We start from the raw sequence: 13,162 nt of genomic DNA, 5'->3' as shown, positions 1-13,162 counted from the left end.
GAAAAAATCACAACCACAAAGTTCAATTCATTTTTTTAGTATTTGAATGCTACATCAATACAAAGTAGAACTTAATTGTAGAGTGGAAAGAAAAGGATATATTAACAAAATCCAGTCTTAAAAAAAACTATTTCGACCACTTGCTTTCAGAAATTACTTATTTAGCCCATTGATGCCTAGTTTCATTTCTGCTTAAATGCTGCTGTTCTATTAAGGTCTAATAAGTTTGTTAGAGAATTTTAGTGAACGAAAAGCACAGTGAAGACCAATGACCACAAAGACGAGTTTATCAGAACAATGTCAAGAGAGGTTTACAGCAAGGTTAAGTTATAAAACAATATCCTTATATGTGCCTGCGGTCATGGAGAGTATTAATGGGGGAAGCAACAGATTAGATTAGATACGATCAAAATTTATATTTATGTCTTGGAATGGCCTAGTCAAAGCGCTGACCTTAACCTGAAATTAGAATTTGTGGCAAGACTTCAAAACCAATCTTCAGTGATGGTTTCCATCCAGTGTGACTGAGCTTGAGGTGTTTTCATAGAAGATTGGGCAAAAATTTGAGTCTCAGCTGCATCTTTTCAAAGCTGGTACTGAAGTAATATGCCTCCATACTTTGGTGATTAAGTGAACTATAGACTCAGGGCTGAATCTGACAATTTTCAGATATTGTGCAAATTTCCAACACACACTGTCAAAATAGCTTTGTCACCCTTGCATTTCAAAAGAAAATTTCTATTTGAGGTATAAATGTGTCTGTGTCCACGGCTCTGCCCTTCATCAGTCAGTGTCTAATCAGGTTCATCGATCTGCTAATTGCTTGGCTATGACATCATTATTCTGTCGATTTCAAAGCATTCCTATCGACCTCACTAAGATCAATTGTGGAGAGTGACTGAAGGGAAGAAATGCAATGGAAGAAAGGGCCTGGAGAAAAAAGAAAGACCACAATTTAGTCAAACCGTTTTGAAGTGCAGCCCACATTTTCTCCCTGACAGAGAAGAGTTTTTTGCACTTTGGTTCCTACCTGCTTTTTCTCTCTGTAACCAAGTGCACATGAGGAGCATCACTACGGTTACCATATCCATGACAACCTCTCCTGCTGCTATTATTGGGAATGTCGTCAAGGAGACAAAGCAGCGCATTATGGGATGCAGACTGAAATAGAAATCTTGTACAGGAAGCAATTCAACAGATCTCTGGTGTTGCATAAGAGACTTTTTCTAAATAAAAGGAGGGCTGTCATTAATCAAATATACTGCAGGGTTGGAGGTAAATAAAACCTCATTGCCAGGATACCAAACCACAGTCATGATGCTGATCTTTTTATCCTTCTCAGATCTAGCAAAACAATTCAACAAAAACCAAAAGTACTGATTGACAAGTGACCTGAAATAAGATCTTTCTTTCAGAGCATTATTTGAAGCTTCAGGGCTTATATGATGGGAATTTAATGAGCTGCTTTGTAGTTTTCAACATTTTGATGCAAAGATGAGAAGTAATAAGTGTGCTGAAAATAACAATAGCAATCTATTCCCTTCTTACGACATTATAAATTCACAGATTATTGAAACAGTATGTACCCCTTACAGATTGTTCTGTTTTTACTTTCTTTCCCCTAACAAATAAATTTTAAGGTGAAAGACAAATTCAGTAAGTAGAAAATATCAACCAAACAAACATGATATTACGTACAATATGTCACCTTTGTTTAATCATGAAATGATTGTGATTAGTCACATTTTTTTCTCTTCAAATAGGCTAAAAGATCTCACAAAGCAATTTATTATGGACAGATAATGGGTGAGAAACAAAGTCAATGACATCTATAAATCTGGAAAGAGTTACTAAGCCATTTTTTGTCTTTGAAGACTTTAGCAAACCCCATTAAGAGCCATTATCCACAAATCCACAAAGGGAGGAAACATGTAGTAGTGGTGAACTTCCCAGAGAGGTTGACCTACCAAAGTCACTCCAAAACAAATAACTTCTGTAGCTCCTTTATTGGCAGCGCTCTCAAGAGTCCAGAAAAACATCCTAAGTACTTCAGACATCACTTGAGTCAGATGAAGTCTGTTTATGATTCAACAAGAAAGAAAAACGACTTTTGGAAATTAGACTTTGAAATAACTAACTAAACCGTCAACAGTGATGTAAAAGACCCATTGCCAGCCATGCTTGATGCAACCAAGAGTGGCACAACCATTTATGAAGATTAGGGGCCAATTTATTTTCACACATGGCCAGCTTCTATCCTTCTTCATGTGATAATTGAAAACATCATTCGAGAACTGCTTTTTGTTTACTCGTGTCATGAATGCTGATCTTACACATTTCAATTTGACAAAAAAAGCAAAACCAAACCATGGTTTTTATAGATGTATGTAATGAGAATGACAAAAAAGCCCCTATAAATTAACAAAGACAAACAAATGCTTTCTTGAAGTCTCTTAACTTGTAAGCACTTTGCAGCAACTTAATGATGTACGCTGTAAATCCGGAAACGTTATCAGATGCCATTGCTTAAAACTTCTCCATTTCAAACGCTGTCTGTCTCAAACCAGCTCAGTCTGCCAAACCAGCACCCAGACAGATGCTTAGATCAACCGCATAGTTAAGCCTCTGCCCCATCTATCTTCACATTGCTTCCTGTATGTGTGAAGGTTATAAAACTAATTAGCCACAGCTGTGGTGACGGTGAGTGGCTTATATGTAGGGATCTGTATGGGCATTCTGTATATGTTAACTTAAGGAGTCTTAAATTCATTGTCCAAGGGAAAAAAAATTGCTCGCCAAAACAAATGTTATGATATAAGGTTATATTTTAAAAGAAAAAACGCTTTGTAGAAAGTTTTTAATTACTTTAGCCAATAATTATACATATTAATAATCCCCACTCTTTGGCACACTCGTGGAACAAAATTGTCTATTTTATCCAGGGTCTTGGTTCCTCTTAAATTTTTGGATGTCTCTTCTCTGCCTACCTCAAAGATTTGTTGTAGGATTTAGATCCTACATGAGTTCATGATGCCGTGCATCCTAATGAGGCTCCCAGGGCCTTTAGAAGTGAGACAGACCCACAACATCACAGATCCTCCACCACATCCTTGGTTTACTTCAGATACATCTGAGTGTTTATTGCCAGAAACCTCAATCTTTGTCTCACCATACCAAAGCACATGGTTCCAGTTAAAGTCCCAGTGAAGTTTAGCAAACCTAGCACACTTATCTTTTTAATGGTAAGACAAGACTTTTTTCTTGCCTTGCTCTCAATCAGTTTGAATTTAAATGCCATCTAATGGATATTATAGAGAAATGTCCTTCACTTGATTTACTCTGACTCGTATACCTGCTCTTAAACTGCAAACAGAAGAGGAGAGGCGCAGGTGTGGTTACTAATTTAGACAAATAGATAAAAACGACGACTGTGCCGTTGGTAATACTGTGCAGGCTTTATCCAATAGTAGACAACTTGGATAAAGTCGCAAAGTGTGGCATGAGGGATTAAAAATGTTCAAAATGTGTCAAAATAATCCTCCTTTCAAAAGAAGCGAAGACCTAAACAGTCAGAGTGATGGCTGCTTCACATAATCAGAGAGATAAATGTCCAACTTTTTCTAAAACACATGCAGCGGCACATTGCTCACAAAGACATGAATCCTACACAGTGATGTATAAAGATTTGATGCAATAACCTAAACCTAAACAATAAAGTACTAAATAAAACGTATGCAAACTAAAAGCAAGGCAAAACCTGGAAAATACCATATTTCAGGTCAAATTTAAGATTTGAGCTGCAGTTTCCTCAGTTATATCTGATGAGATACAATTACACTAAATTTTTAATAAAGCAATCCATTGTTTTTGAAAATGGCATTCCTCACTAAGAAGTTATGAAAATGTAAAAAACCTGGCATCAAAACAAAGTACCTGAAATATTAACAAAAATTAGGGAAACATATCAAAGTTAATTTCTTTCCGTAATATTAGCCTAGACAATCAGTAGGAAACTTATTTCGATACACAAAAACGTCAAGGAAAAAGGCATTGTGAATAGTTGACTTTTTTGTGAAATTTAAATTTTCTAATTTATCTTAAAGAAAAAAACAGCTCCACAATAAGTATATATTTTAATATTTGATGTCAATGTGACATTACTAGCAACACATCATTTAACAAATTACTGACTAGTCAGTGGTGGCTATTCGCAGACTGGATGGAAAATGAGCACCATAAATACAGCCCACCTACCTGTCTATTACACTAACACGTTGCATCAAACTGCACAACCAGCAGCTGTCTGTCAGGTTCATAATCACAGCTTTTATAAAGCAACTGCTTGTTTGGCAGCTAGTGTCAGAACAGGGGGATTTATTTATTTGTACGGATGTCCTAAAAATATGATGTAAGAATTATAGTCTGTCACAAGTATAAATGTGGTAGAGATGTACATGCTAGTAGTAATTTGAAGTGACAAACGTGCCAGTTTAACATGCTGGGTAAGTAGTTTACCCAGTAGTTTAGGTTTCTATCTATCTGTCTGTCTGTAATGGTGAATCTTGTGATTTACTGAGCCTTCCTCCTAAATTAGTAATACAGCACAGGTACTTGTTCAGCCCTTCTCATAAATTGTATCTAATTAGACAATTAAAGCAAGTGAAATCAGCACTACACAAGAGCTCATAGCTGATCTTCTTTCATCCAAGCAAAAAGCAATTCAAGTTTAGTATAACTGAAGCCCTCTAATTAACTCCACACCCTAATATGAGCAATCAAGGCTAAACAATTCTGTAATTCTGAACTAGTGTCATTCAGGTGGGATTCCCTTTCTTGCTCTCTTCTAGTTCCGTGTTAATTCCCCTCAAAATGCAATGATTTCTCTACATCTTCTAACAACATCTTTTGTGCATGAATGTATTATATAGACAGGTAATATAAATGCCATAGAGAGACTGGCTTGTCACGAACAAGTCATATACAGCAAACCCCAAAACAAAGAAGAAGCATCATCATTCTCTGTCAAGCCAAAGTCAAATGTGTTTCGGCAAAGTAAACCCAGCAGATGGAGCAAAGAAAAACAAATAGTGGCAGCAAATGTGAAACCAATCATTTGCTAACAGCAGCTCAGAAAACCGATACAATGATGTGCTGCTTACCAGGTTGGAGTTGGTGGCATTCGAGTCATCCTCAGGGAAGGGGATGTAGACGGCTAAGGCCACACAATTAGCAAAGATGGTCATCAGGATGATGATCTCAAATGGTCTGAGTGGAGAGTTAAGGAAAAGTAAAGTGCAAGACAAAATGTTTACAAACCATTCAAAACATAGATCCATCCATTCATTCATGCAGCTCAATCTGAAAATCCCAGTAACTCAAGAGACAGGAGGGAAATTGATTCACTTGGTTCGTACCCAACAGGCATCGTGATCAGTTTTAAGAACCTCCTTGACTGACTCCATTTGATCAATGTGGAGAAGCAACGGCTCTTTTCTGAGGTCTTCCTGCAAAACGGAGTTTCTCACCTTCATCTATGATTCTAAATTCATCCACCCTACAGACGAATCCACTTTGTCAGTGATGGGGTCAGACCTTAGACAGTACAACTTGTTTCAAGACAAACCGGAGCAGTTCCAGAATTACATGTTCTACCCCACCATTTTTCATCAGCAAGACACAAAGATACTTGAAGTCCCCTGCTGAAAGTAAACATACGGAGCAGTCTACGTTTTTTCTCGGTTGAGGACCGTGTCTTTAACACTGAGAGGAGCTGACTGTCATCCTCACCATTTCCCATTCGGCACACCCTTTTTCTGTGAGGCTGAGAAGCATGAACTATCTTCCCTTTGATAGATGGAACACAGTCTTCAGTCCCTTTTCTTAAAGATTGTGACCGCCATACCGATCTGCTACTCTGCAGGTGCAGCCCCAGGCCTAAGTGCAACATTAAAGAGGTCTATCAACCATGACAGCTCCACAATGTTCAAAGTCAAGATGTGGAAAACTCAGCTTTTCACTTTAATTTATTAAAGTTGAATCCTTTTTAGAGATATTCTTTACCCTAGAATCTTCTTTTACAATTCTGGTTTTAGATCTTTTTCACAGAAATGGTTCTTGTTAATCACCAAAGAACTATTACACATTTACACAAGAAAAGGTATTCATGCACAGCCAAGAAAGCAATGTTCCTCTGCTTAGGGAGATCAAAGCTCTTCAGCTTGTCTTTTAGTGAACAATAAGACACTTAGAGTAATTTTGGAATCTCTTGAAGTGTGTGGGCGGGGGAAACTCGGAGACAACGCATGTCCTAATATGGGTGCGACAAGGAGCAGGCCTGTCGCGTGGAAGACAGGATGCAGACAGAGAAAGAGAGAAAGAGAGAGAGAAAGGAAGAGGCACGATGGAATGAGAGGAGAGGCGTAAGGTTTTTATTTGGAGCGATCCTTGAGAGGGGAGTGATCTCATTATTTCAGGCCTCTGAGAGAAAGGGAGAGTGGGGAGTGAAGTGATGAAGACAGAGAAAGGGAGAGAATGTGAACGAGAGATGGAGGAGGTCTGGTTTTCATCAACACAACTACAAACTGCCACCACCGTCAACTCCTGTGTTCTGTTTTTGCCCCGTCTTTATCTCCCTTCCCACTCTATCCTCCCTTCTGTTCTACCTACATAAGAGTTTTTATTTCCTCTCATGTAGAATTAGCCCAGACTCAGGATGGCCTATGAAGTAAGCAGCAAATTACAGTCGAGCTTTGAGGTCAGATGATAAGGTTTGAGCAAAAAAAATTCCTGAGGAAATTTTCAAATCTGATTAGTCTAAGGTTAGACTTTAAAACTCCGATCACATTATGTGCATTTATTGAGGTATTTTGGCAATAGGAAACTCTTTTACTATCATCCTAAATGCTCTACTTAAGTCATGTCTTAAGTCATGTAAATATGCCGCATAGCTGTAAGCTTTCAGAAATGAAGTTGGCAGTGCAGAACAAAAGGTGACATCAGAACAAAGCATTCAATTTGATCTTTGTTTTTTCTTTTTTTATGGCTTCATGCACTCTATCATACATGGTTTTATACTGTCCTGCATGTTTTAAACATTTCACTGTATCCACACACATGAAGGGGTGTTTATCAGGCTTCTGTTGAGAAGTTTGAGACATGCTAAGGAGGTAATGCAATCATTTCATTACCACCACAGGTGTGCTGGAGCGTGGACATGTTATTCATTTAGCAAAAATTGGTTGGGTTTTGGTTCCTAGCAGGTGATATAAGCCTGATTTCAGTGATGACAAGTCTTTCTTTTTCCAAAGAGGGAGATGTTGCCAGACATATCACACTACCTTTATTGAAAGCAGTTTGGCATTGGCAGAGAGGATTTGTCAAAGTTTTTATGGGCCCAACCCACATACTTAGCTCTGTTGTTCAATCCACACATGGATTTTCTTAAGACATGTGGCATCATTTAAGGGAAAACAAACATGTTGTTAAATAGTACAGGATTTATTGCCAAGCAACGTTATTACAACGAAGAAAAGAAATTCAAATGGCAGCCAGGTGACCAGGATGATTGGAGATTGAATCTGGCTAACATAGCTGCTAGCTTGGTGTCAGAGAATAATAAAACTACATGATTTAGAATTTTCCTTTCTTTTATGTGTTCCTATGATAGCAAGGTGGATTATTGCACCTACATAAGGCAAATACACCCATAAATTAAGCAGGCTGTACTTTTGTTTTTGCCTCACTCCAAAGCCACTTCCCCTGTTCCAGGTGGACATCCCAAAAGCGTCCATGAATAAATAGTACTTGCAGAATAATCTTATTTCAGCAGACAAATCTAAAAGCTTCAACACTTAAGTCTACATTTCTTAACAACCTAGCAATCATGTGTAATGGCTCCCTAAGACTATGTATTTACACTACATGAGAGTTTTGAACATCTAAACTGAGGATAAGCTGAGAATGTGATTAAACAAACGCATCTAAAAAACATGTCCTCCCTCCAAGTCAAGTTTTTGTTCAAGTTTCATTAGTTTTGTAATAAATTTTTTTTTTAATTGTTCCTTATGCTCTTATCACAGGTTTTTTAAACATTGTTTATTGTAAGCTTGTAATGACTTTGCCTTTTCAGAAGATCAGTGTACTTAAAAAATCAAATTATTTATGTATTTAGTCCCTGGAGCAACTCTGTGTGGTCTTCCACACAGTGTTTGATTTCTTACAGTTGTTTTAGGATCAGCTCTGCAGTCACAAAAGAAAAAAAAAAAAGTTTTTCTAAATGTAGTTTATATTTGGATTAAGAACTGACCTTTGATCACTTTCAACCACATGTTCATTCAGTCTGGGATCAAGATGCATTCGAGGTCAATCACTCGCTCTTGTACCTCATCAAACTAACTTCAGAAATGTTGAGATCCTTTGAAACACAAGTCTGTGACTCACTCTGGGTCTCTGACCCATAATTTAAAAAAAAACCCTGGAGGTCTGCTTCCATCAACATGATAATAAATCTTCTGGCTGCTGTAGTGTTGAGAGCAAAACATTAGAGGCCTAACCAAGGAATCAAATCAAGTAGCAGGACTGAAATCAACAGTGTTTCTTCAACAGCATGGAAAAAAAAGGACATGAGGCTGAGTGTCATATTGTTTCTTCTGCGTCTTACTGTAGCAAATCTTAAATGAAAATTCAGGTGTTTTTCGCTGTTAAGCCCATACAACATGATATTTCCTCTCTAATACTTTTTAGAACTTAACATAAACATTATGCTAAGCATCTCAAGCAGCCAGCTGTATATACTCAAGACATATTTTCCCAGTGGGATTGCATCCAGACACAAACACCAAGAAGCTGTTTCACATACAGATACCGCAAGTGGCTCCCATAAACACCTCATGCTTCTCTCAGTAGCACATATAATCTCTTATCTCACCAGAACCCAATAAATAAGCTCAGATGTACTGATGTTGTCAACATTTTATGATGATATTTTAGTGCACATATTACGTAGCTAATGCGTGTAAATGACATATATATTTGTAAGTAATTTTGTCAAATACAATATATCGCCAAAAGTACTTGCTCATCTATCTTCACACATATGAAGTTGAGTAACATTGTTGAGAATAAATAAATTCTGTGTTTTCCTTCTATTTCTTTTAGCTAGTTGCTAAGCTAAACCTACAGGAAATGACATGCAAAAGAGAGCTCTGCTTAGAGGAAATGACACACTAGGGTGTAGCTCAGTGAGACAAAGGGAATGGAAAGCCCCTGTGGGATGCCATTTGACTGTTAGCTCTTAAGGATAGCATGTCAGAATGGGCCAGCTGTATTTTGGTACAATAAATGGAATACCTGAATTCAGCTCACTGACTCTCCTTCAAACCTCATACATCATAAACTCAGCATGGAGAACGGTTAATTCTCCTCAACATTCAGTATGGCGTTGGCCCACTTCATGCAGCTATAGCCAATCCAACTTTCCCGGGGGGGCTTTCTATGAAATTTAAGAGTGCGTTTATGGGAATGTTTCGTGATTCTTCCATTAGCACACATGTGAGATTAGACACAGATTTTTTTCTCTCTTGTTCTTTTTTTTTTTTTTTTTTTTTTTAATCCCAAAGGTTTTCTGTCAGGGTGAGGTCAGTACTCTCTGTGTGCCAGTGAAGTTATCCTTCCACACAAAAGTAGCTCATCCATGTCTTCACAGATCTTGTTTTGAATGAGAAACCACCAAACAAAGCTCAGAGCAGGACATTGTTCAGAATGTATTGGTATGCTGCAGCACTAAGAGCTCCTTTCCCTGGAGCCAAGGGGGCCAAGCACAACTCCTGAAAAACAGGCCCACACCTTAATCCTTTCCTGACCGAACTTTACATTTGACACAGTGCAGTTGGGCAATTGCTGTTCTCCAAGCAACTGCCAAACCCAGACGCATTCACTGGATTTCCAGACAGAGTCATGACTCATCACTCCAGAGAACCCATCTCCACTACTCTAGACTCCAGAGGGGACATGCTTTACACCACTGGATCCAACGCTTATGTTGACTTGGTGATGTAAGACTTGGATGCAACAGCTCGGTCATGGAAATCCATTTCATGAAACTTTCCATGCCCTGTTTGCGCTAATCTCAAGGCCACATCAAGTTTAGAGGTCTGTAACTATCGACTCTGCTGAAAGTTTGTTACCTCTGCACATTATGTGCCTCAGCAAATAGCTCCCTTGCCTTTTGTGAACTTTAACACTTCTGATGTCAACTAAGGCCTGTAGAGTCCTAAACAAAGTTTTGTTTTTTTTAGTTTGATGGGGATTTTTATATTTTGAAGTTAGATTCAGATAATTAGCTACAGTAAGTTATTTTTATTTTTATGTGATTGTTTGTTTGCAGCTACTGCTCTTAAACTGTATCTTGATTACACAATGAAAGATTAATGTAAACTTGGCAATTAATTATATATCTTTGTTTCTGTTTTAGATTTAAAAGTAAAGACTAAAGCCCCTTAGCAAATGAGATGTCAGAGGAAATTTTTAGGTGATTTGAAAATTGGATATAGTAGCATTAACCTTCTCCATCACATCATACTAGTGTATTATGATCAGCTTATACTGGCTGCACACTGCTTTTGTTGTACCATATGATGACTTTTCAGTGGATAATAAGAAGGACCAAATGTGACGGCTAACATGTTGGCTACTACAGGTGAATTTAAACGCAGCACGTTTGTGTCGCTCTTTTTTCCTTTCACATCTTTCGGGCTTCATCACTTTTCCTGTCGCCTTCTTTCATTTCTGCCTTTGGATATGTGTGAATAAATGATTCCAGGAGTTGTAAATGATCCAGAGACTGATATTTCATTGGGTTTGACTGCTCAAGTGACCCTCGGGGTTTATTGATTCTCTATTCCATAAAACCTGTATTTATTTATCTATTTTTTAGATCCACTGTTGCAAAAGATGACCGGTGAGGAAAAAAAAAAAAAATCCATATTTTCAGTTTTATAGTGCTGAAGTACATTAGCATACTTAAATATATCACTGACCCCATGGGAGGATACTTTATTTTTAGAAATATATGTCTAATTTGCAAAGGTGTAGTGAGACAGGATTCAGAACATCAAACATTATGCAGGACTAAATTGGACATTATTGCGCTTTGATATATTTTCTGTTTTGCGAGAATGTCACAAATAATTACGCAATCATTTATTATGAACAAATTTCTTGCCACAGATAATTCCCCCGTTGTGTAAGAGAGAAAGAGCCGTAAGAAGAAAAAAATCATAAATCAAGTGCTGATAATGTACTCCTATTTTGTTACATTCACTGTAATGTATTATTTACTTAATGCAGCACTCAACAAAAGCAATTGAAATGTATCTTTCCGAATGCCATTTTACCAGTTTCCCCTTCACTTCCCTTGGTTATAACACACCTTCCCTACCTCCCTTCACTGATTGTTTGCCCTCCACCTGCCATATAATTTTTCTTGTTTACCCTCCATCCCACTCTCCCCCAAGCCTCCTCGGCTTCTCCACTCCATTATCTCTCCTGTCAACATCCACGTCCTGCCCACATCCCTGCCCTTCTCATTTCCCTGACGCCTCCTTTTCCTCTCCTCATGTCCCTCTGAGGTCGATTTGTAGCTATGCTATTCCAGAGGCAACGCTGATGGTGACCCTGCGCCCAGTATTGATTACTTCGATTGTGACACTGATCGTTTCCACCTCCCTTGGCCTCTCCTCTTATTCATCATCCCGAGGCTGGATCAGGCCATTGTGATTTAGAGCTTAAAAATAAGAAATAGGATGTGTGTGGACAGAGAAAAATGGATAATAAGATGAGATTAAAGGAGTGATTAAATGATTAGAAAGAAAAGTAAAGAAATGAACAAAGGCAGATAATCAGATGGGAGAACGTCACTCTCATTATAAAATAAATGAGATGCTTTTGATTGTTTTGAGGCCAACATTAATATCTGTAGTGAAAGACAAAACAGTCTCTGGGGTTTCCAACTGTTCCTTGTTCTAAGGTGCTTTAAAACAAGAAATAACGCAACAGGGATGTAGGTCAAACCATCCACCTCAAAAAACACTTTTAAAATTTTCAGCAGCATGAATCTGGCCCAGTCTGTGAGTGTTGTTTCTCTAGTCACATTTGTCAAAAGTGTTCAAACATAATGTATCTGTCTGGGGAAAAAACTGTGGGGAAAAGTAAATCAAGCATCTGTTCCCTGTAGAAGTTGTAATTATAAGTATATTTTGGTGGCTAAGAAAAAATGGTTAGTTCCTATTCCTGATTTACATTGTGCTGATTTCTGTGGGACTTGATGCTGCCTGACAAAAACTACACATCGTCTCACACAAGCATAGACCTTAAACTGCTTCAACTGTTGCCATAAAGAACCACAAACTTAAGGGTATGTTGTGCTAGATCAACACAGTCTAGTGTTTTGGGGAAACCATGCCTCTCAAAAAGCTTGTGTAAAAAGAAGCTTTATAGAGCCGCATTCAAAGAAGAGATTAAAAATAATCTATTATTGATGTTTGGTTAAAGGATACTTCCACTCCACGATGCTGATGCACGCGCGGCGGATGGGGTTCTTGAGTGTGAGACAAAGCAGGGCCCGCGGCGGCCTTGTGGCTGTCGTTGTGGTTTGTTTCTTGGGTTTAGAAGCGTAGTGCTGTCTCTTCCTTTGCGTGGAGCTGGCTGTGGAAATGGGGCCGCCCCCGCCCGATCCAAGCCCCGCCCCGCCGCCTGACGCAGCGTTCCCCATCATCTTCGCCTGCCGCGCAGCGTCAATGGCCGCTTGCCAGCTCAGGGCTGCTCCCGGGGTGGGAATGTGCTCCGGTGCAAGGCCAACCACACCCACCCCACGGTTGACCCCTCCGCCCCCGCCACTGTGGTCGCCATGGCTACTGCCGCCTCTGTGCTCGTTCGTCAAGCCAACTGGAGGAGGCCGAGGAAGGGGAGGGGGAGAGTAGTCGGAGCCTACAGTGGAGAAAAATAGAGACAAACATCAAGTTAGAAAATCCTGCACCTTAATTATCAATAAATCAGTAGATCACTTCCCTCAGTAACCTGCTGGCACACGCATTAATTAAAGAGATTACGTATGACTTCTTAAAGTTGACATAGTGTCCTAATTTTCTGTTTGGTGGGTTAATTC

At 38.8% G+C, this 13,162-nt stretch overlaps 1 protein-coding gene across 13 annotated transcripts in view; it reads right to left on the bottom strand.

Annotated features, from left to right (window-relative positions):
- cacna1c (calcium channel, voltage-dependent, L type, alpha 1C subunit) overlaps positions 1 to 13,162 on the bottom strand; it is a 207,329-nt gene that overhangs the window by 127,886 nt on the left and 66,281 nt on the right. For all 13 annotated transcript variants that reach the window (XM_044108842.1, XM_044108849.1, XM_044108847.1 and 10 more), the window contains exons 2-3: positions 12,555 to 12,984; positions 5,160 to 5,265 (exon numbers count right to left, since the gene is read on the bottom strand). In XM_044108842.1, the coding sequence (XP_043964777.1) occupies positions 5,160 to 5,265; positions 12,555 to 12,984 (536 nt within the window). The remainder of the gene's footprint in view (positions 1 to 5,159; positions 5,266 to 12,554; positions 12,985 to 13,162) is intronic.

Source organism: Gambusia affinis, linkage group LG23, assembly GCF_019740435.1.
Source record: "Gambusia affinis linkage group LG23, SWU_Gaff_1.0, whole genome shotgun sequence".
Classification (NCBI taxonomy): Eukaryota; Metazoa; Chordata; class Actinopteri; order Cyprinodontiformes; family Poeciliidae; genus Gambusia; species Gambusia affinis.
This window is presented reverse-complemented; position numbering and strand designations above follow the sequence as displayed.